The 24,080-nt window shown below is 38.0% G+C and overlaps 1 protein-coding gene across 1 annotated transcript in view; it reads right to left on the bottom strand.

Moving 5' to 3' along the window:
- Window positions 1-24,080, bottom strand: part of THBS2 (thrombospondin 2) — a 165,885-nt gene that overhangs the window by 42,210 nt on the left and 99,595 nt on the right. The window contains exons 5-14 of the mRNA XM_082251223.1: window positions 21,742-21,929; window positions 20,457-20,597; window positions 19,672-19,765; window positions 19,365-19,535; window positions 19,110-19,286; window positions 18,249-18,422; window positions 15,269-15,396; window positions 12,828-12,980; window positions 11,811-12,029; window positions 10,864-10,971 (exon numbers count right to left, since the gene is read on the bottom strand). Of these exons, the coding sequence (XP_082107349.1) occupies window positions 10,864-10,971; window positions 11,811-12,029; window positions 12,828-12,980; window positions 15,269-15,396; window positions 18,249-18,422; window positions 19,110-19,286; window positions 19,365-19,535; window positions 19,672-19,765; window positions 20,457-20,597; window positions 21,742-21,929 (1,553 nt within the window). The remainder of the gene's footprint in view (window positions 1-10,863; window positions 10,972-11,810; window positions 12,030-12,827; window positions 12,981-15,268; window positions 15,397-18,248; window positions 18,423-19,109; window positions 19,287-19,364; window positions 19,536-19,671; window positions 19,766-20,456; window positions 20,598-21,741; window positions 21,930-24,080) is intronic.

The following is a 24,080-nucleotide window of genomic DNA, read 5'->3' as shown; positions in this document are numbered from 1 at the left end:
TATAAATATAAATATAAAAAATAACATAAAAAATCCACAGTGTAAAAATTGATGACTGCTGTTCTGTTAACTAATAAATATCACATATATATAAAAAATATAAAACACATATATATATATATAAAAATCCCAAGTGTTAAAGTGACTTTTGTGCTTTAAAATAATCATAAACAAAGTCCATTCAATATAAAGTGACTAATGTGCTCAAAATTAATGAGTCCAATATTAAAGTGACTCCTCTGCTCAAAATTGATAGGAGTAAAAATTTCCTTAATGGCAGATGTATCCCCAATTTCAAGTTGTAAGTAAATTATCCATCCAATAAATTCCTTTAATTTTGAGCACATTAGTCACTTTATATTGAATGGACTTTGTTTATGATTATTTTAAAGCACAAAAGTCACTTTAATACTTGGGATTTTTATATATATATATATATATGTGTGTTTTATATTTTTTATATATATATATATATATATATATATATGATATTTATTAGTTAACAGCACAGCAGTCATCAATTTTTACACTGTGGATTTTTTATGTTATTTTTTATATTTATATTTATAGAGAGGTATTAATATATGTCATAATATATGTTTTTACTCTCTATATATATTGCATGAAACTGTATTTTGTTGCTGTTTGCACTGATTTATATATTCTGCATTGATTCACAATATTAATTCGTGGACCTCTATTTGACAGTTTATGGCCATCTGATGTTTTGATATATTTATCCAGAGTTTAAGCAAGTGCTGTATTTGACCATATACAGTGCTTTGCGAAAGTATTCAGCCCCCTTGAACTTTTCAACCTTTTGCCACATTTCAGGCTTCAAACATAAAGATATAAACCTGTAATTTTTTTTTTTGCAGAATCAACAACAAGTGGGACACAATCATGAAGTGGAACAAAATTTATTGGATATTTCAAACTTTTTTAACAAATAAAAAACTGAAAAATTGGGCATGCAAAATTATTCAGCCCCTTTAAGTTAATACTTTGTAGCGCCACCTTTTGCTGCGATTACAGCTGTAAGTCGCTTGGGGTATGTCTCTGTAAGTTTTGCACATCGAGAGACTTAAATTTTTGCCCATTCTTCCTTGCAAAACAGCTCGAGCTCAGTGAGGTTGGATGGAGAGCGTTTGTGAACAGCAGTTTTCAGTTCTTTCCACAGATTCTCGATTGGATTCAGGTCTGGACTTTGACATGTACATTCTAACACCTGGATATGTTTATTTGTGAACCATTCCATTGTAGATTTTGCTTTATGTTTTGGATCATTGTCTTGTTGGAAGACAAATCTCCGTCCCAGTCTCAGGTCTTTTGCAGACTCCATCAGGTTTTCTTCCAGAATGGTCCTGTATTTGGCTCCATCCATCTTTCCATCAATTTTAACCATCTTCCCTGTCCCTAATGAAGAAAAGCCCAAACCATGATGACAGTGGGGGTGGTGTGTTCAGGGTGATGAGCTGTGTTGCTTTTACGCCAAACATAACGTTTTGCGTTGTTGCCAAAAAGTTTGATTTTGGTTTCATCTGACCAGAGCACCTTCTTCCACATGTTTGGTGTGTCTCCCAGGTGGCTTGTGGCAAACTTTAAATGACACCTTTTATGGATATCTTTAAGAAATGGCTTTCTTCTTGCCACTCTTCCATAAAGGCAGATTTGTGCAGTATACGACTGATTGTTGTCCTATGGACAGAGTCTCCCACCTCAGCTGTAGATCTCTGCAGTTCATCCAGAGTGATCATGGGCCTCTTGGCTGCATCTCTGATCAGTCTTCTCCTTGTATGAGCAGAAAGTTTAGAGGGACGGCCAGGTCTTCTTAGATTTGCAGTGGCCTGATACTCCTTCCATTTCAATATTATTGCTTGCACAGTGCTCCTTGGGATGTTTAAAGCTTGGGAAATCTTTTTGTATCCAAATCCGGCTTTAAACTTCTCCACAACAGTATCTCGGACCTGCCTGGTGTGTTCCTCGTTCTTCATGATGCCCTCTACGCTTTAAACGGACCTCTGAGACTATCACAGTGCAGGTGCATTTATATGGAGACTTGATTACACACAGGTGGATTCTATTTATCATCATTAGGCATTTAGGTCAACATTGGATGATTCAGAGATCCTCACTGAACTTCTGGAGAGAGTTTGCTGCACTGAAAGTAAAGGGGCTGAATAACTTTGCACGCCCAATTTTTCAGTTTTTTATTTGTTAACAAAGTTTGAAATATCCAATAAATTTCGTTCCACTTCATGATTGTGTCCCACTTGTTGTTGATTCTTCACAAAAAATTACAGTTTTATATGTTTGAAGCCTGAAATGTGGCAAAAGGTCGCAAAGTTCAAGGGGGGGCGAATACTTTTGCAAGGCACTGTATATATATATATATATATATATATATATAGATATAGATATATATATCTATATATATATACTATATTTTTAAAAGAATTGGGACGCCTGCCTCTACACGCACATGAACCTTGATGGCATCCCAGTCTTAGCCCGTAGGGTTTATTATTGAATTAATAATGAAAATAAATGGCTGCACTCAGATGTGGTCAAAATCCAGGTTTATTGGATATCCCAATGTGGCAAAAAAGTGGCTAGGTAGACGCGTTTCACACACTAAGATGTGTGCTTAATCATTACAAAATGATTAAGCACACATCTTAGTGTGTGAAACGTGTATACCTTGCCATTTTTTTGCCACATTGGGATGTCCAATAAACCTGGATTTTGACCACATCTGAGTGCAGCCATTTCTTTTCATTATTGATTGTCTACGGAGGTGAGCCGGGGCGAGCACCGCTGTTGGTCATCAAGCTTCCCATTACCTTGAGCAGTGTATCTCTTTCCTTTATTATTGAGTTGGCCCACCCTTTGCAGCTATGACAGTTTCAATTCTTTTTGGAAGGCTGTCCACAAGGTTTAGGAGTGTGTCTATGGGAATGTTTCAGAGATCATTTGTGAGGTCAGGCACTAATTCATCCCAAAGGTGTTCTGTTGGGTTGAGGTTAGGACTTCGCTTTGAGCATTAGTCCAAATGATTTGGTGGAGGAAGGATTATGGTGTGGGGTTGTTTTTCATGGGTTGGGCTGGTCCCCTTAGTTCCAGTGAAGATAAATCTTAAAGCGTCAGCATACCAAGACATTTTGAACAATGCCACACTCCCAACTTTTTGGTAACAGTTTGGGGATGGCCCCTTCCTGTTCCAAGATGACTGCGCACCAGTACACAAAGCAAGATCCATAAAGACATGGATGAGCAAGTTTGGGGAGGAGGAACTTAACTGGCCTACACAGAGTCCTGACCTCAACCCAATAGAACACCTTTGGGATGAATTAGAGCGAAGAATGCAAGCTAGGTCTTCTCATCAACCATCAGTGCCTGGCCTCACAAATGCACTTCTGGAAGAATGGTCAAACATTCCCATAGACACACACCTAAACCTTTTGGACAGCCTTCCAAGAAGAGTTGAAGCTGTTATAGCTACTGAGCCAACTCAATATTAAACCGTACATACTAGGATGCCATTAAAGTTAATGTGGGTGTAAAGGCAAGTGTCCCAATACTTTTGGCAATATAGTGTAGATACAGTATCTCACAAAAATGAGTACACCCCTCACATTTTTGTAAATATTTTATTATAATTTTTTATGTGACACACTGAAGAAATTACACTTTGCTACAATGTAAAGTAGAGAGTGTACAGCTTGTATAACAGTATAAATTTGTTGTCCCCTCAAAATAACTCAAAACACAGCTATTAATGTCTAAACTGCTGGCAACAAAAGTGAGTACACCCCTAAGTGAAATTGTCCAAATTGGTGCCAAAGTGTCAATATTTTTTGTAGCCTCCAAAATTTTCCAGCACTGCCTTAAATGGAGTTCACCAGAGCTTCACAGGTTGCCACTGGAGTCCTCTTCCACTTCTCCATGATGACATCAAAGAGCTGGTGGATGTTAGAGACCTTGCACTTCTCCACCTTCTCTTTGAGGACGCCCCACAGATGCTCAATAGGGTTTAGATCTGGAGACATGCTTGGCCAGTCCATCACCTTTACCTTTACAAGGCAGTGGTTGTCTTGAAGATGTTTTTGGGGTCGCTATCATGTTGGAATACTGGCTTGTGGCCCAGTCTCCGAAGGGAGGGGATCATGCTCTGCTTCAGTATGTCACAGTACAGGTTGACATTCATGGTTCCCTCAATGAACTGTAGCTCCCCAGTGCCGGCAGCACTCATGAAGCCCCAGACCATAACACTCCCACCACCATGCTTGACTGTAAGCAAGACACACTTGTCTTTATACTCCTCACCTGGTTGCCACCACACACGGTTGACAAAATCTGAATCAAATAAGTTTATCTTGGTCTCATCAGACCACAAGACATGGTTCCAGTAATCCATGTCCTTAGTCTGCTTGTCTTCAGCAAACTGTTTGCTTTGGCTTTCTTGTGCATCATCTTTAGAAGAGGCTTCCTTCTGCGACAACAGCCATGCAGACCAACATGATGCAGTGTGTGACCTATGGTCTGAGCACTGACAGGCTGACCCCCCACCCCTTCAACCTCTGAATGCTAGCAGCACTCATATGTCTATTTCCCAAAGACAACCTCTGGATATAATGATGATTATGTGCTCTAAACTTCTTTGGTCGACCATGGCGAGGCCTGTTCTGAGTGGAACCTGTCCTGTTAAACAACTGTATGGTCTTGGCCACGGTGCTGCAGCTCAGTTTCAGGGTCTTGGCAATCTTTTTATAGCCTAAGCCATCTTTATGTAGAGCAACAATTCTTTTTTTCAGATCCTCAGAGAGTTCTTTGCCATGAGGTGCCATGTTGAACTTCCAGTGACCAGTATGAGAGAGTGAGAGCGATAGCACCAAATTTAACACACCTGCTCCCCATTCACACTTGAGACCTTGTAACACTAAAGAGTCACATGACACAGGGGAGGGAAAATGGCTATTTGGGTCCAATTTGGTCATTTTTACTTAGGGGTGTAGTCACTTTTGTTGCCAGCGGTTTAGACATTAATGGCTGTGTGTTGAGTTATTTTGAGGGGACAGTAAATTTACACTGTTATACAAGCTGTACACGCAATACTTTACATTGTAGTAAAGTGCAATTTCTTCAGTGTTGTCACATAAAAAAATATATATACAGGTATATATATATCTTTATTTTACCCCTTTAAAGCCCAGCTCCAGGCAATGCTGGTGCCCTGACCTCCTTTCCCCATGATAGTGGTCACTGTGACAGGAAGTAAAGAAAAAATATCTTCATGAACAAAACAAAACACTTTTTTTTTTTTTTTTTTTTAAAGAAAGATTAGAACTTCTTTTAGGTATTTTGTTTAATAACCCCCACTCTATCCAAAACTAAGTGGAATCTTTTGAATGGAGCTCCACTTTTAAAACAAAGATTGGCAGCTCCCATAGTATTGCATACACTGCTGTGGTCTCCCCAACTACCTTCACCGCTTTTTTATAATTAACCGCTGCTGCCTAATCTCCGAATGTATACATAACAATTATCCATACTAAAAAATATAATAAACTTATAACAAGTGTAAGATGTTCCAACTTGTGGTTTGAATGGTATTTAAATCCTTATGAAGTGTGTGGTTCATGCCAAGGAATTACAAGAACAAAAACAATTGAGAACCATTGCATATAACAACAAAGGATAATGGAAGTCCCATTGATGCATTCAGGGATCATATATAATAAATGTTGCCAGACCATATGAAGCTGGATTCAGCTGATGAGCTGTGCAATTTGAAGCATCTAAATATACCACAAAACATATTCAAACGTCAAATGTATTTTAGAAAAAAAAAATCAACCTTTTTGTGAGAACATTTTCTGAAATAGAATTCAAAAGTAGGATCTGTGTGTGGTCAGACCCAGCTGGTTTGAATAATAATAATAAAAAAACTCTGCTCACATATACCACTATGAGTTCTTCTTCCTGTGTTTCATGTATATATTCTGATGATGAAATGGTAACATTAGAAACTGACATAGCATACTTTGCATTGACTCCCAATGATAAATTCCCTGTCACCTGCCTTCTGATTAGACTATAATTTCAAGTCTCCCTTTAGTCCTTCTACATCCTTCTCTATGTCATGTAAATAGCCTACACTCCTATCCCCTCTAGCTCCTAGTGTCTGAAGACATGTTAGAGAGCAATGAACAACGCAATAAACCAGCCTTCTGAACCCTTTATCAGTGAAGATCCCTTGAATAATTTGCGGCTAAAAATCATATCCAGTCCCTGCTAAAAATCATAACCAAAGCTCCTGGCAAGAAGATCAGTAAGCTGTAGATATAAAAATAAAGTAACAGAGAATGTAGCATACACAGCATATTTGACACCCAGAGCAGATCAATTTTTAACACCCTCTTCCACTAGATAACAATATTAATTTCAGTAATAACCATGAACCTAGATAAATAATGATAATGGGTAAAAAAGACATTCAGGCATTGAAAATTGCAGTGTACCCTTACATTGGTGCTCAGTGGAGAAATGCTCCTCTTACATTGGAAGTCAGTGGAAACATGCCCCGTATATAGTTACATAGTTACATAGTAGTTGAGGTTGAATAAAGACAATAGTCCAACTGTAAGGGAATATACCAAAAGTCATCTCTTTTACCAACCAGTTCAACCTGTGTTGGGTGTGTATGGCCGTAATCATCTCTCATACCCCTGAATGTTCTGATCCTTGAGATGTACGTCCAAGAGTCTTTTGAAAGTAGTCATACTTCCCGCAGAAACTATTTTTTGTGGTAGAGAATTCAAAAATCTTGTAGCCCTAACAGTAAAGAACCAACTGCGTTGCCTGAGGTTAAAACACTTCTCCTCTAATTGCATTGTATGCCCTCAAGTCCTCATGCAATCCTTTCGACTGAATAGCTTTTTTTTATGCTGAGATCACCATTGAGGTATTTATGAATTGCTATCATGTCCCCTCTCAGGCGTCTCTTCTCCAGGGAGAATAAATCAAGCGATTGCAGACGCTCTTCAAAATTAAGGTCCTCCAATCCCCTAATTAGTTTAGTTGCCCTTCTCTGGACTCTCTCCAGCTCCAACACATCCCTCCTGAGGACTGGCAACCAGAACTGGACAGAATACTCCAGATGCAGTCGGACCAGAGTATTATAAAGTGGTAGGATTATAGTTTTATCTCTGGAATACATCCCTTTCTTTATGCATGCTAATATTCTGTCGGCTTTGGCAGCTGCCGCTTGACATTGCGTGCTATTCCTTAGTCTATCCTCTACCAAGACTCACAGATTTTTCTCCATTTTTGATTCCCCCAAAGGTTCCCCCCTAAAGTGTATTGTGCTTTTATGTTTTTAGTCCCCAAGTGCAAAACCTTACACTTCTCCACATTAAACCTCATTTGCAATGTCGTTGCCCACTCTGTTATTTTGTTAAGGTCATTCTGTAGGATATCTGCTTCATGCTGTGCAGTTATTGCCCTGCCCAATTTTGTTTCATCTGCAAAAACGGATATAGAACTACTGATCCCGTCCTCAATGCTGTTTATGAATAAATTAAACAAGGTTGGTCCCAGGACTGAGCCTTGGGGGACCCCACTTACTATCCCTGACCAGTCTGAGTATGCGCTATTTATTTCCACCCTTTGGACACGCCCTTTTAGCCAGTTCTGTATCCAAGAGCAAACCTTGCAGTCGATGCCTGCAGATCTTATTTTATAAATTAAGCGCTTGTGGGGAACTGCATCAAATGCCTTAGCGAAATCCAGGTGCACCACATCCACTGGTCTCCCCCTATCTAGCTCACAGCTCACCTCCTCGTAGAATGTTAAGAGATTGGTTTGACAAGAATGCCCATTTGTAAACCCGTGCTGATTACTGCTGATGATGTTGTTGTCTTTAGCAAACTCTACGATATAGTCCCTTATCATCCCCTCCAGAAGTTTACATACTATCGATGTCAGACTGACAGGCCTATAATTTCCCGGGACATGCCTCTGCCCTTTTTTGAATATCGGTGTGTGACCAGTATTATAGTGCTCTGTTTAAATTTACTTACATTACATTGGGGGTTAATGTGGGATTTTCCCCTTTACATTATTTGTCAGTGGAAGGAGTACCTTGTTAAATTGCTCAATGCTCAAGGAACCTCTAGCAATCTCTGGAGGAGCTCTAAGTTCTATGGAAACCCTGGTTAATTATGGCTGGAATAGGTTATAACTGACTTCCAGTTTTTAAATTCCTACTCCCGTTCTCATTTTAGATGTGTCTGCAATGTGGACACTTAATGTAAAGATGGTTTTCAAGTTGTACTTTTTTTTTTTTTAATGCATGTAACAGTTTTTAATAAACACATGGCTGGACTAAAGGATGTTTTTTATACAGTATTTAGATTGAATTCCTTTTCAAAGCACGGAGGTTACAGCCAGCAAACTAAACCTGACAATGGTTGTAAAGGCAGAACATTTGTTTACCTTAATGCATTCCCTGGACTGGAAGAATTTTTGATTAGCATATTGTCAGTGTGAGATATGTAACTAATGTTTCAGCAGCCAGAGATGGGGCACACATCATTAGGGCTAACTTATTTATTTTCTTTACATATGGTCAACAAAAATATTTCTGCCCATACTTCAGCTTTAATCTTGATGTTTGGTTTATGAGAAAATGTTCCCCATAGTGCTAAATAGTAACAACACATAACATTCTGTCATATGTATGCTGGTTTTACCCTAGAGTTTGGCACAAAGCTACCAAAAGAGTATTTATCAGGATATTATAGCCAAGAGATAACATCCATTTTAAAATTAAAAAGAAAGAAATATTAAACATTTTTTATTTACGTATTTTTTTTTTCTGGTTATTCATAAGGCCTGCATATTGTGTTAAAGTGATACAGCGTGAGATTTACCTTATTTGGAGATTCCAAAATGTCCAAAAGGAAAACCATTCTCAGTTTATGAAGGGAATTCTCATTCTGTTTGGTCGTAAGTATCCAAATCTGATAGTTTATTGACAGTGAAGCGTGAAGATGAATTTTTTTAAGATTCATTTTGGAGAGGGTTAGACTAAATTTTCCCTTTTCATTTTGGAATAACCTCAGGAGCTTTGAGGACAACCTTCTTGCCCCATATTCGCTAATAACTTAAGTGGAAAACAACGATTGTGCTGTACTTACTGGCAAGTACTTTCAGTATTTTTAATTACAGTGGTAATAAACTTCATATTGTTTACTCGTACCTACAGGTAAGCCTAAAGTAAGGCTTACCTGTAGGTGGAGTAAATATCTCTTAAACGTGCACCGTTTAGGAGATATTTACTATAGAAGCAGCCGGTGATGTCACCGGCACATGCGCACTGCGCTCTCAAAGGACAGTGTGCTGTCCATTGAGAGAGCCATGACATGACTCCCGCGTGCATGCGTGGGACAGACGTCATGGCAGCTCGGCCAGTCAAACAGCCAAAGCCTGCGAACCCGGAAGGAAGACCGGGTGAATATGGAAGCCCTGTAAGCGGTGACATTGCACTACTGGAGGGCTAGTACTAAGGTAAGTCTTTCATAATGTGCTAGTATGTGGCGCATACAAGCACATTATGCTCTTAACTTGCAGGGAGAATGTTTGTTTCCTTTATTTTTTGCTGTTTACTACAGATTTAAAAGAACACCGAGAAGAGGAGGAGCCAGGAGCACTGGCAGAGGACCCGCATAGAGAAGGATCAGGACTGCTCTGTGCAAAACCATTGCACAAAGCAGGTATGTATGTATACTATATTTATTATTTAAAAAAAAAATAGGTTTACAATTACTTTAAAAACAATGTGATAAAAGACCGAAAGACTTCAAAGCACCAAAATCACTTTGTGTCATCAAAAGCCCCCCACAGTTATATGGTGTGGTGTCAAGGAGTGTGAATATCAGACTGAAATTTGTAACTGTAGGCATCCCAAATTCTAGATCAATCAACAAAGTATAGTCTAATAATAGTTTAGGGCCCGGGGCATTTTAAAATATATCTCAACCCCCCATGTCTTAGGAATGCTATTTGTTCCTAATTTTAATAAGGATTGCATTCTATATTTATGAAAAACATGATCTTAATTTTTTTAAACTGCAAGTAATGCAATGTTAACCTATAGTGAGCTTCATTAGTATTTATATGTGGTAACACAGACAATTTTTGCAGTGGTTTACATATTGTACATTTATATAAGTCGCTACCCTCAAGGAGCTTACAATATAAGGTCCCTACCTCAATGCACACACTAAGGCCAAGTTAGATAAGTGCCAATTAATCTACCAGCATGTCTTTGGAGTGTGGGAGGAAACCCATGCAAGCACAAGGGGAACATGCAAATTTCATACAGGTAGCATCCTGGTTAGGATTCGACCTGCGGACCCTGGTGATGCAAGGTAGGAGTGCTAACCACTGAACCATTGTTCTGCCCTTACGAATGCCATTATTTTTTTAATTGCATCCAATAACTTAGTATACTGCAAATGGGGCTGCATTTCACATCCGGCTCTTTATTCCTACATTGTTCTTAAAATTTACTGCGCAGAGATTGCAAGTTCCGATTGCAGACCAACCACACCTCTGTTTCTCTCAATGATAACCCAACTCTAGAACACATACCGCAGACGAATATGATTTAAGGGAGTTTTACTGGTAGTTTCCAGCCTAGTTAAAACACTTGCTGTGCTGCTGTTCAGATGACTGGAAGTTTGTTACATAGTTAACTCCCAAGAACATAATAAGTACATTTATGGATTTAACATTTTTTCCATTTGTGATTTTAGGTATTTTTTTTCAAAAGCTAAAGACACTAACATTTACCCTTACCTTTTCATCATCTACTCCATCGTTGTCATCATCTCTGTCACATGCATCACCAACACCATCCTTATCAAAGTCTTCTTGTCCAGAGTTAGGGAGGAGTGGACAATTATCCTTTGGGAGAGGAAAGGAAAAAATGATTATGCTGAGCGGCTGACTATAATAAACAGCTTTAGATATTATTGTCTGTTAAACCTGAACCCACGTAAAGCCAACCTCTGCCCCCATTGTTTCCAAAAAGAGATATTTGTTAAACACCATGGGCAGAGGAAAGACGGGTACTGCCAGGAGCCTACATCTCTTTTTGTGAAATTAGCATTACTCTTTTCTGCCTCCAATATAGCTAGAAGCTAAATGGGGTAAAACCAGAATGAAGATTTGGCTGGCAATCTTTTTCTTTGTTCTGTGACATTATCTGGTGGGAAGGCATACTTTTTTTTTTTTTTTATGTCTAAAAGTTTATTTTTTACCTGGTGTTTCATTTGAATAAAATGTAACATCCAAAGAACTGCCTTGTGGTTGATGGTCTACAGTCGGTTTTGGAGGCTTACTAATTAGGGGATAGGGCTTTGTTTAAATACACGCAAGTAAAAATGGTTTTCTGCTGGATTTACTCTTTCAGAATAATAAAATTCAAAAAATAAAACCTCAGCTAACCAATGCTTTATAACTAGGGAACTATATTATTGGACTGAGCATGAATGTTCAGCTGTACAGTGTTTTGCACCTATTTCGTGGTAAAACACACACAGTACTCCCTGAGCCTGTCAACATAAGGTGGCTGAGAAGTACATCCTAGCTTCTTTCTAGCTAACAGCATCAAGTCTTATAAATTATATTGACATCAGATGGGTCCAATTAGGCAAAGCTAATTGTAGTCACCATGCAGCTGCAGAGCTGTCAAGATAACAGACTGTTGCAAATCTGAAATCATCAAACTCTACAATTCTTACCTTGATGCAGTGATAAGTAGCATTGGCAGCACAGATGAGGTTATTGTTGGGCCAGCCGTCCAAATCAGAGTCTTCTCCACAAATTATGCCATCACCTGCATAGCCTGTGCGACATTCACATTTGAAAGATGGTTCGCTGAAGTGGCCAATATAAATACATTCTGCATACTTGTGACAGTTGTGAGACTTGTCTTTGCATGGATTTATTGGTTCACATACCTGAATAAAGATTTTGATAACATTTTAAATCACAGATTAATTAGATAGATGTTATAAAAATTATAGATACCATAAAGAGACACAAAATAGGGTCTGGGTTGCAAGTTAAGACTAATGAGGCATGCATATTACACATAAAACCCACATTTCTTTATAATGGATCATTATTTTACATGTTCTTTACTTGTACTAAGAGAAGTTAAAACGTAAGGAAAATAGAAATAGATCAGGGAACTAGAGGAGCAGAAAGAACAGGGAAGAAAAATTATAATAAGCAATTGTTAAGTTATTAACTGTCAAGCTACTTGATAACTTTGTAGAATAATTTTAAATAGAAAAATATTCTTCCTTCCACTGTTTTTTTTTTTTTTCTGTAAAATCTGACAGAACAAAATTATTTAAATTTTCTAAATTCCAGTCTCATCCATTCGAACAGTCTTTTTGCCCGTGCATTCCACTGCTGACCTGTCACTCTTGATTGCAGCTATGTATAATCTTATATTGTTTTGACAGATGCTTTTTATTAGAATTCCTTGAAGGATTTTTAAAACAAAGTGTGGAGATTAATGACCAAGTGTCAGCTACCCTAAACAAGGCAATCTGACCTCATAAGGAAAGTCTTTCTCCTGCTTGCCCATACTTTCCCCAATGGTTAGTAATGGGGAAACTAGAAGATCTTCTTACCAGCCATTCATTAGGTCATGTGTCTTAATCTGTCACAACTGACTAAGTATCTTGTAGAGAGATTGCCCTCTGACCTCCTACTTTAAAAAATGTTTACATTTAAGGCTCACTCACTTGCTTGTCTTTCTGTGCAACTTCTAATCCAACACCGAATGGTTGGTTGCCTTTGTAACGAGGAGGGCAAGGAAGGCATTGATAACCAGGATCTGTGTTCACACATCGATGGACACCACCCAGGCGGAAGCAAGTGTCCGTAGCCAGCGTACACTGTCAATAAAGAACAAACAATAGACTTGTGTTAGTGGCAAGCATATAGTAAATACAATAAACAATTAGTTGCACTAATGATGTTTGCATTATAGGCCAGGTGACAACAGATGAGTCAGTTTAACAATTATTTGTTTTTCTCTATATCTTCAAACTTCGATGTATCAATGGTGGGAAAAAAGGTAAAAACCGAAAGCAGTATTGAATTAAAAATGACATAATCACTATCAAAGGATAAAATGCAAATAACATGAAATCAAAAGACAACAAATAATATGTCAGAAAGTTACTGTTTCTTAATATACAGTATCTATTCAAAATACTATTGTAGAGAGGTTGCAGATTAGAAATAAAAGGTTTACAGGAGGTGGCTTGGACATCAAAAATTTAGATGTGAGACAACCCTCTTTTTAACAAAACTCAGACACTAACCAAAAAATAAAAAATGCAGGAAAATGCAAAGAAAAGTATTTTAAATGCTAACTTGTGGTATCTTTCCTTTCCATTTTTATTCACTTGCAATGTGCCTTTGAGCTTGTTTGAAAATTTGACTACTTTGGCAAGAGTAAATTCCATAGCACATCCCTCTCCCTTTTTGTAAGCTATAGCCCTCTTCTCTTTTGGGAACGTCTAAATAGAGTCTAGGCTGACCCAACATCTTTGCCCCTCCCTGCCACCTACCTGCATACACTTTTATGTAGCTGCTGGCTGAGGAGCAAAGACAAAATATTATATAGGTATCTGCCAGGGAAGAATATAAATACAACAGAGTGTCACTTGACTGACAGTCCTGATCCTGCCTGTAAATGCTGACATCACATCTAAGTTGACAGTGCTCAGCAGCAGTGTTAAGGCTTTTAAAGGTCTACACAAGAGAAGCAAATAACATGCCTAAAATATGTTAAATGAACATCATAAAATGGGAAGATGTTGTTGACATGAGTGGTTTTGTCTAACAAAGAGATAAAGTGAATAATTGCAGTAGTATAGGATATGATTTACCATGCAACACCATAATATCTCCAATATAGTAGTGAAATGGAGTTAGAGTATTTGGACATTTTATACAGAGTGTTGTAGTGTCTATACGATACCTACCATCCTAATTGTTAGAACAGTGGGAGCTGATAAAAAGGCCGACTGACTTTCGTGCCATCAGGAGATGTTAGTCTTCATTAAGTCTTAACACAGTTCCCCCTAGTGCATTCTGTTGTGATTTTATTAACATTTTCTTTTCTTTTTCCCCTAAAACATGTTGGATTTATTTGATGCTCTTAACCATTAAATGTTTCAAAAAGTTCTTTTAGTGAGATAATTTATTGTACCAGGCACCTCTCAGTACACAGTCAAGAGGGAGGGCAGGCATATATCTGCATTCTTCCAAGCTTCAATAGTGATGTTAACCATAGGGTGACTGAAATTTGTATTATTCCCTCCCTTTTAAGGGCTAATAAAAAAACAAAAACTTTTTTATTGTCACTTGGCAGATGCTGTCTTTCCCTTATAGACCACAGTTTATCAGTGTCAGGAGACCACCAGTACTTAACTTGATCTAAAAGAGTTGCCTGGTAACAATGATATAGGTTGGGAGACCCATTCCTACAGAGTATTTATACTAAGAAAGAACAACAAAAGGGCATCTGGGTTTTTTTTTGTAGTGCTATACATACCGATTAAGTTACTTTTGAGCGAGGATAAAAAAAGTGACTTGGAAAGTGGCATTGGTAAAGTATAGAAAATATATAGAAATTTCCGTAATATAAGCATTTAAAAGCCACAATTTTGCCCTGCATTTTACATTGGCATTTGGATACAAAAATATTATTTTGCTTGTGGTTCCCTTGTTTAGAGATATGGAAAATGTATTCGTTGTTTTTGGTAAGAATGCAATCTCAATATTTGGAATGTCATTTCATGAATTCTTTCATATGAAACATTGTTAAAAGTAGTTAGAGTGGTTTGAATGTTTTGAAGCAATATGGTAGGGTTAGAAATTATCAAGATAATTTCGTCAGCATAGAGCCCTATTTTATGTCCTTTCCTCTAATTTCTCTAATATGTGCTTATGTTTTAATGTATTGTGCTAATGGTTCAATAACCGTTGTAAATATAAGTGAAAATAATGGACACTCCTGTCTTGTTCCAGTAGTAACAATATTGACTTTTGATACATAATTTGGTTATTGCTTTCTGGGAGTGACATTTTTTTTGTTAGTCATCAGCAGAGAAGGCACATTTTTGGATAATTCAGAGTTTTAAATCATATTATATCATCCTTTATACTCTACCTCATCTAGATCCTCGCAAAATGTCCCATTGCCAATGTAACCAACTGGACAAGCTCCACATGACCAAGATCCATCAATGTAGCTATTGCATTCAGTTCCAGGAAAGCAAGGATTTGATAGGCACCCATCTGCAAAAACAGTATCATAATATTATAATATCAGCTGTAGCAAAAAAAAATAACAGCTGTCTGTTGGGCTTCCCTTCTAATAGACCTGATGGGCAGCCAAATAGTCAAAAAAGGAGCTCACAGGCTGACAAAGTTGCTGTTAATTGTGAGGCAGCATCGTTTGTTGTGAGCTTGCAACAGGAAGTACTGATACAGGCAGGATCTCCAGGTTAGAAACTTTGCAAAAGATTTAGAAAGCATGTGCTTAAGAAAAATGTATACAGTGACACATACTGAATAATAGATTAAGGGCCCATTCACACCAGAATGTGGTGATGAAAATTTGCATCCTGTGTGCGCTTCCCACACAGCATTCAAAATGCACTGCAGTTTCGAAATGCAACAGGTGTCAATATTAATTTAATTGCACCCCAAGTGCAAGTTGCAAATGCAGAGAGTTTGTCTTCACCAGATCCCATTGTACCATGCATCCCAGTTGCGGTATGTTTCCAAAAGTTGTGCATGCACTACTTTTGGTGCGGTGTCGTGCGATTTGAGCCAGTTCAAATTGAATGATCTCAAATTGCACCACACTGAACTGCATGTGAATCATACAAGAACGTGCTGCGCATTCCTGTGTAATTCCTAGTGTGAACCAGCCCCAAGGGAAATATGCAGTAGATACTGTTTCTACAGTGCTTTAATACATTAGCTAGCAGCCAGGAATTAACATTTGAGTAACTATTGTAAAATGCGTATGATGAAATCTAACTGGTTGCTCATTGTAACTGATAGGGATCATTTGAAATGCCCTGGGTTCCATTCAAGCAGGTTTCTGCGATGTTCAGTTACAAAACCCAAACCCCTTCTTAATCAATGGGAGTCAAATCTATAACATTAAAAATGCCCATTTCTTTGGCTAATAGGCAAAGGGTTGTCAGAAAAATAGTAAATATCCATTTTACTGGAGTACATCCTACAGCAAGAATGAACAAAAAAATGTGTATTGTTTCCTCCTTTGCATAAAAAAAACTTGCCCTCAATGTGGGGGGGGGGGGGGTTGATGAGGAAAAGGGTTTCTGCCCCATCAGGATCTGGAGGCCCCATGTGCTGCCCCTTAAGTGGATGAGTAGGGGTACCCCTACTCATTCAAAACAAAAAACAAGTGACCTAGACATAAAGACACCCAAACGTTTGACAAGACCTTTTTTTTTTTTTTTATCCCCAAAAAAGTCCCCTTTAAATCCATCATCAATCATGATGCTCGCTGCACACCGAATTACCAAGATTAAAAATCCTATGCTTATTCTTTACTTATGTGGTGGGGATTTCTCACCATGTAATCAATGTTCCGAAGTCAGTTGTGGTTCCTACGGATGCAGCAGGTGCCAGCACCCGCCTCTTCTTTAGGAACTATTGACAGTGGGTAGAAATGAATATGCTGCTTTTCTCCGGGCAAATGGGCAAAAATTTAGGCATTCACACAAACAGCCAAAGTTTTGTCTGAATCATCAGCTCATCCCCAGTAACTGCATATGCAGCAATTGGTCAAATCTACAGTATTAGGTTCACAGGCATTATATTTATAGTCTTAATGGCAGGCACAACAGATCATGTTTGGAGCTGTTTTGGGAGCTGGATGTTTTTGAGGGTATTTTGTTTGACCTCACCTATCATATTATACTTTAATTTAACATTCTCTATAATAAAAAGAAATTCCACCCAAACAAAATTTGCCATCTTGAGTGAAGCGTTGCAGGTGGATGATTTACTGAAGGCAAATAAGCTGTTCACTTTGCAAGGGACTTTTACTTTAGCTTAGTGAGCGTAGTGAAGTTCTGACTCCCATCATTCAAACATTTGTAAGCAAAAATAATATTTTTTTTTTCCTTGCACGCGATTAGGTATTTTTTGCAAAGTGAATTTTCACCAAAGTCACTGAGCTAAGGAGACATTTCCCTAAAAGATAAAAAGCCTATTTGCCTTTTGTAAATAAACTCCTAAGTCTTCACTACCGGAGACAATAGTAGCGTGGCTACATTAGCCATTGTTAAGGTGGGCGAAAAAAAACCCTAGCTGTAAAGACCTTGTGGGGAATTTAGCCCACATCTTCCATCTGAAACAGGAAAAAATGATTTTGACTTTTCTTTTAAGTTTTAAGTGTAGTAGTTTTGACTGTAATAAGCCTGTAAGTCTGTATCTTCCAGATCCCTAGCTACTTTACGATAAAATTTATGACTTGCCCATATTTCTACATTTGCTATCACAGAATTTGTATTGTTTCAATTTGAATGCCTTTCGTATATGCTTTACATGTCATCAGTTTGTAATATTTTACATTTATTTAAGTGTTGTTTTACATTGTAGCTAGGAAATATAAGGTTTCTACCCTAAAGCAGTAGTTTTATGCACTTCCTTGTCTGCTTTCTTAAAGTAAATTTACAGTCACGATATTTGACATTCCCAGTAGGCCAAATCTTTAGCCTTAGCCCCAAACTCTTAAAACCAGCTGAGGATTTTTCAGGAAATGCACTGAAGTCTACAATAATGTTCACACTCTGGCATTCATTGCTACAAACATGTTGTTTCTGACACTGGAATTTATAAAAGCAGATGTTCTGCTGCTGTTACAAAGCAGAGAAATTTCAGAAACTCATTAAAATCAGCTTGAATTATTTTGTCATCACAGGTTCCATTTTTTACAACAAGAATTCACAATAAAATATGTGCTGCCTAAGATACAACACCTAAGAACAACAAATGGCATATGATATCTATCCTAGCTAAAAAACAAAAAAACAACTAGTAGGTGATCTCAATTTAACATAGCCTGATTTTCTCCTCAAAATACAATGATTGGTTAAATAGCTTACCAATTGGACAATCCTGCTTATTACACATTTCCTTCTCTTTTGTATCACCACCACACTTCTTCCCTCCATATTGTGGCTTAGGGTTATTACAAATACGGGATCTTTCTCGTAGACCTCCTCCACAGGTAACACTGCAGCTAGACCATGGTGACCAAGGACCCCATTTACCATTTACTGAAATAAAAAAAAAATAAAAAAGTAAAACAATATATATTTAACCTACTGTATTTTATCTACGGCTTGGCTACAATGATATTATATACCAACAAAATTTGATAAGATTAGCCAAAACTTTCACATTCCTTTTCATTGCACAGCAAAATATTTTTTCTCTTACACTGAGCATACATTGTAGAAGGCTTTGCAGAATATGGATTACATAAGTGCAATTATGCAAAGGCCTCCCTGTGTTTGTGGTTTGGACTTTCTCTTAAGAACACTGAGGTAGCATACAATACAGATCCAGCTGGCTGGAACATTTCAGGCATTTAAAATTTCACTGTTCTTTCTTGCACAAACAAATCATTATTCTCTGCCTGTGGGGGAGATTGCACGTCAAGTGGATATACATGTTAAGTGAAAAAGGAGTCTTCCAACATTTGTTTAGTTTTTCAAAAGGTCTGATGTTTCTAGCATCTGTATATGACCAACTTCACTACTTTTATTCACTTTGCTATTCTCCTGAAAACCCAATGGCTTCTGCATGGCAGATGCATCTCAAATATGTGCAAACACCCATAGACACTGGTTTAAAAGCAAGGAGCAATGGACACTGTCTGAAGACTAGAAAAAACCCACCAGTTTATGGGTATTAACCCAGTGCTTTATAACAAGGAACCTATTACCGTTCTAAAAACTTACCTGGACATGGGACCCCTTCACATTCTTTTGTTTCCCGTCCAAATCCAGTGCAGTTCTTTCCCCCTAACTGTGGCTTGGGGGAATTACATAGACGAATACGAGTGATGTTGCCAATTCCACATGTCACAGAACAGGCTGACCATGGGGACCAATGACTCCAAGCACCATCTTGACGTACTTTAAAAACATCAGAAAATAGTGTTATTTTAGTGTACAGTCAAATGCCACGTATGACTACAATCATTAAACACTTACTGCGGTGGTCACATTTCCCAGGGTTGCATGTTCTAGTTTGGATTGAGGAGCCAACACAAGTACTACTGGTAGCGTCACATGATCTTCCACGTTGTTGGGTTCCAGGGCCACAGGTTACAGAGCATTCTGTCCACTCAGACCATGGAGACCAACCAGCTTCGTTATCTAATGCTGAAAGACAAGGATGCATGAAAGAAGAATTTTTTTTAGAATCGTACCACAGAAAAAGGATATTGTGGCAAAGAACAAAACATGGATAGAAATATAACAGGAGCTCTGTCCTCGAAAAGGGAAATATGTCACTTACGGAAACAGACAGGACAACACTCTCCTTCAACAAAAGTTGGGCTGTCACAATGCACAGTTGGACACGTAATCTGATGACAAACTGTTTTTGAACTCTATGTAGAGAGGGAAAATTACATGTTTGAGAAGGCTTCATGGTTTTCAGTGCTATGAATAAAAATACCATTAAGATATCAATTCTTAAGACCCGGTTCACACTACTCCGACTTGGGATGTGACTTGTGTGGCCTCAAGTCGCCCCAAGTCACTTGTCATTACAAATTCAATGTAAATGAATGAGAGCCGTCTTAGTATGCACTAGTGAAGTTGCTCCAACTCCAGAAAAGGTTCCTGTACTACTTCAAGGCGACCGCTATCAGACTTGTGCACATAGACTTCAATGGGAGTCGCCTCTAAGTCGGATCCTTATCTATTTTCAAGCTACTGTGATCAGACTTTCCAGGAAGAAGAAAAAGATTACCCAGGCATTCCCCACAGACAAAGTCGCCTATCATTCAAGTCTCTTCAAAGTCTCTTCAAAGTCGCACTAAAGTCGCGCTAAAAAGTCGCTCCTTCATGGGGCGACTTTCTGGTCACGGTAGTGTGAACCGGCTCTAAAGTGTATCTACAGCCAAAAACTACTCTATCAAAAAAACAAAACAAAACAAAACCTGGCTTTAGATACACTTTAAGGCAAAGTAATTTGTTTTAAGTAAATAGTGGATGTGTTCCAATACCCTAAGTAATCTGTTTTACTATCACACAAACTGACAAATATACTGTAATCTTATTTTCTGTCATAGTTACCTGACAGGTGCATTTGGTACAACTGTCTACAATCCAGTCTTCATTATCACCAAAGACACGTCCATCCTGCCAGCACACTGATTGATTCTTTAGGGTTTTGTTGGGCCCAATCAGTTCCCACAACTCCTGATTTTCTTCAGACTGAAATGCATTGCAAATGAATGGTAGTATTAATATTGTCTTCTACTTAAAAATGATGTATCTGAGTTAAAACTTTAAAAGGGTAAATTCAGGCATTTGAAAAGAAAATGTGTAGTTTTTCAATATCATTATGGTAGAATAAATATTTTGTAGGATCGATAAACAAATGCTAAATATTTTGCAAACTGTGCTTGTATACTAGTATATGTTTGTCACTGCCTGATAGTCTCTGCCAAAGTATATAAATGCCACAAATTTCCATGACTTCCTACACACATACCCCATCATCATTATGCTTTACAATTATTCATTGTGTACTATATACTCTAATATATATATATATATATATATATATATATATATATATATATATATATATATACTGTACATATATATATATATATATATATATATATATATATATATATATATATATATACACACCAATTCTTTATTTAAGTGGTTTTAAGGGCAATTTATAAACATGTTATAATCACCTGCTCTGTACAATGGTATTGAACAGGGCATCTGAACATCCTCTTTTGGGGTCCCCATTCAGTGATCTTGGCTCTTCCTCTTTTGTGTCTGCCCCCATAGCAAGCACTCCCTATGGGGGCAGACATGTGAGCTTGATCCTAAGCTGGGCTTTGTGTGTCCATTGACACACACAGCGCAGCTTAGCCCTGCCCCCCACTCTCTGCTCACAGGATTTGGATAACAGCAGCAGGAGTCAATGGCTCTCAGCCAAGCTTGTGAGAGCGGGGAGAGAGGCGGTAAGACCAGCAACCAGGCAATCCGCTGGACTGATACAGGGCTCAGGTAAGTATCTGGGTGGGAGGGAAGGGCACAGCAATTGGGATATCATTTTTTACTTTAATGCAAGGAATGCATTAAAGGTAAAAATGTTTTAGTTTTAGAACCACTTTTAATCTACACTTTGTTCTGTAAACCCGCCTTCTGTATATATGTGTACAATAAATAAATAAATATATAAATATATATATATATATATATATATATATATATATATATATATATATATATATATATATATATTTATTTATTTATTTATTGCAGTTTTTGTGATTAATATAATATATTTTTAAATATCATTCATATAAATTAAATGAGAACCTATATTTACCACTTTTTGAAGGTTGTCAAGCAGGGTATTGACAACAACACGCAGTCCAGAGAGTTCGGTAAACATTGTGCTTAACTCATCACAGGATCTGTCACAGAAGTCTATCTGTCTATCTTCTTTCTTTCCAACATATTCAGTGAGGGGGGAGAGGTGGATCATTTCTGTTTTTTCGCTGATGGCATTGTCACCTAAGAAGATAAAAGGTTTTTAAGAACCTGAAATTCAAAGTGGTTTTCAATGTTTAACAAGAAAGCTAACTGCCAGGGGTTGTAAGTGCAGAGTTATCTGTCGACCTGCATTAGTCTACAATTCAAGGGGTTGCCACTTTCTTTTTTAAAGTGGAAAACCCCTGTATTGATAAATGGTGTAGAATCAGAGAGGAAGAAACTGACATGCAAGGAACAAATCAGTTGTTCCTTGGAGAATGCAAAAGAATTAGTGTGTTGTTTTAACTTAAACTACTAAAATCAATTTTGTATGAATAGCTAAAATGTGCTTATATAAAAATACATTAGCAATACATGATACATAATTAGTAATATAATAAAATTAATAAAAATGTATGTTGGTTGATGTTTTTTTAGTTTACAAAGGCTGATACTCTGTAGGTTACAGTGTTGTTTGTGTATCTACTTACACCTTTATGGCAGACCTTAGTTTAAATCCAGTAGTTATACTGAGATATGGCAGACCCTAGTTTAAATCCAGTAGTTATACTGAGATATGGCAGACCCTAGTTTAAATCCAGTAGTTATACTGGGAGTTACACTAAATTGTATTCAGATCCAGGAATTAAATTGCAATTCTAACTGTAATCGTAAAAAAAAAAAAACCCTTACTCTGCCAGCAGTTTGGTTCTAACCCTGCCTCGGTGAACAGTAATTGTGAACCAAGCCAGTCCCCTGATGATGTCATCTTTCTGACGAAATTGGACATGGCTATCATGCACGCTTGCTGACCGGTGGATGAGTCCGGTGCAACTACACAACCTTCTGCAAATGGGAGAGCATTTTGTTTGCTACATTTTATTGCCATAGGCAAGTTTTAAAGCTTTTTGCTCTTAGGACCTGCTTTGTGGAATTCTGCTATTGCCTACTAGTCCTAGTCGTTATTTGATTTTTAATACATTTTTTTTATGGATTACACTATGGGCACATATGCTTTTTATTTTTCATCATGCCGATCAACCAACTCTGACCGAATACATCACTGGCGTCCTGGAGTTTCCCAGAATAAGGAGACTTAATATGCGCATTTGACCATACTATAGGATGGTCCACATGTGGAAGTAAGAGGCTTGAGCACTTGGTGTCACCTGGTGGCGGAAGCATTGTGAATTCCTGGATGTGGGGACACTGGTGGATGAAGTGATTTGTGGATAATTTGTCCTCCCCTTCTTTTGAACTTTGTGTGGTGCACAGTATTTTCCTATTTAGCCCTTTTATATTTATGGACTTATATTGATGGACTGTTAGTTCATTTAATGATCTTTTTTACTCACTATTTTTTCACTTTTTAAGTTTGTTTTATTGAGTTATGCTAAAATTTTATCTAATTTTTCACAACATTGATTTTTATTTAATAGTGCTGCTTTGTACATTCATTATAGTAACTGTGAACTATTTTCTATTCCAGAAGAAAAAATATACAATGTGCGGAGTAATAGCAGTAATCAGTATCTCGCTGAATAGTACTGGAGAGCTGGGCATCAGCTTGGAATCTATCTTAAAACACAAGACTGTGTTATTGTTGATAGCATGATGTATGGGTTTTTTTGTGCTGCCCCTGGCAGACCTGCCACCCTAATGCCCAATTCAAAATGGATCAGCAATGGACGCCCACATAGGCCTTCAAAAACATATTTTCTTCGGGGGGTGGAGCGACCGCTCAGCTATGATGGCCGTATAACCCTGCTGGTCCGTGAACACCCTGGGGGATACTAGCATCCACGGCTGCCTTTCATTGACTCAATTGACCCACAAGTATCCGGAAGATCTCCTGCACTCGCAAGTATGCCATGACGCCGCAAGGACTCGTCCTCTCTATAAAAACTGTTGGGTTTCTTCCCAACGTAACCGCGGAATCCACTCCAAAATGGCGGCGGGAGATCTCCTGGAGAAGCCGCTGCTGGACCTCTAGTGGATGCCTCTCAGCAGCTTTCTGAAGCCGTAGCAGCCTCAACGGGGCACTCGGCTGAAGATAACAGCTCACCACTGTCCTCTCCCAGCTCCAGAAGCCCTGCAAAATCCAAGCCCAGGAAGGACACAGACAGTGATTTCCAAAAAACAATATCTCTCCTGTGCTCAAGTGATATGCTGGAAGGTGAATGTTCTAGGCGG

The sequence above is a fragment of the Pelophylax lessonae genome (assembly GCF_965119305.1).
Source record: "Pelophylax lessonae genome assembly, chromosome: 3".
Classification (NCBI taxonomy): domain Eukaryota; kingdom Metazoa; phylum Chordata; class Amphibia; order Anura; family Ranidae; genus Pelophylax; species Pelophylax lessonae.
Note: the sequence above shows the minus strand (reverse complement) of the source record. Positions and strands in the feature narration are given on the sequence as shown.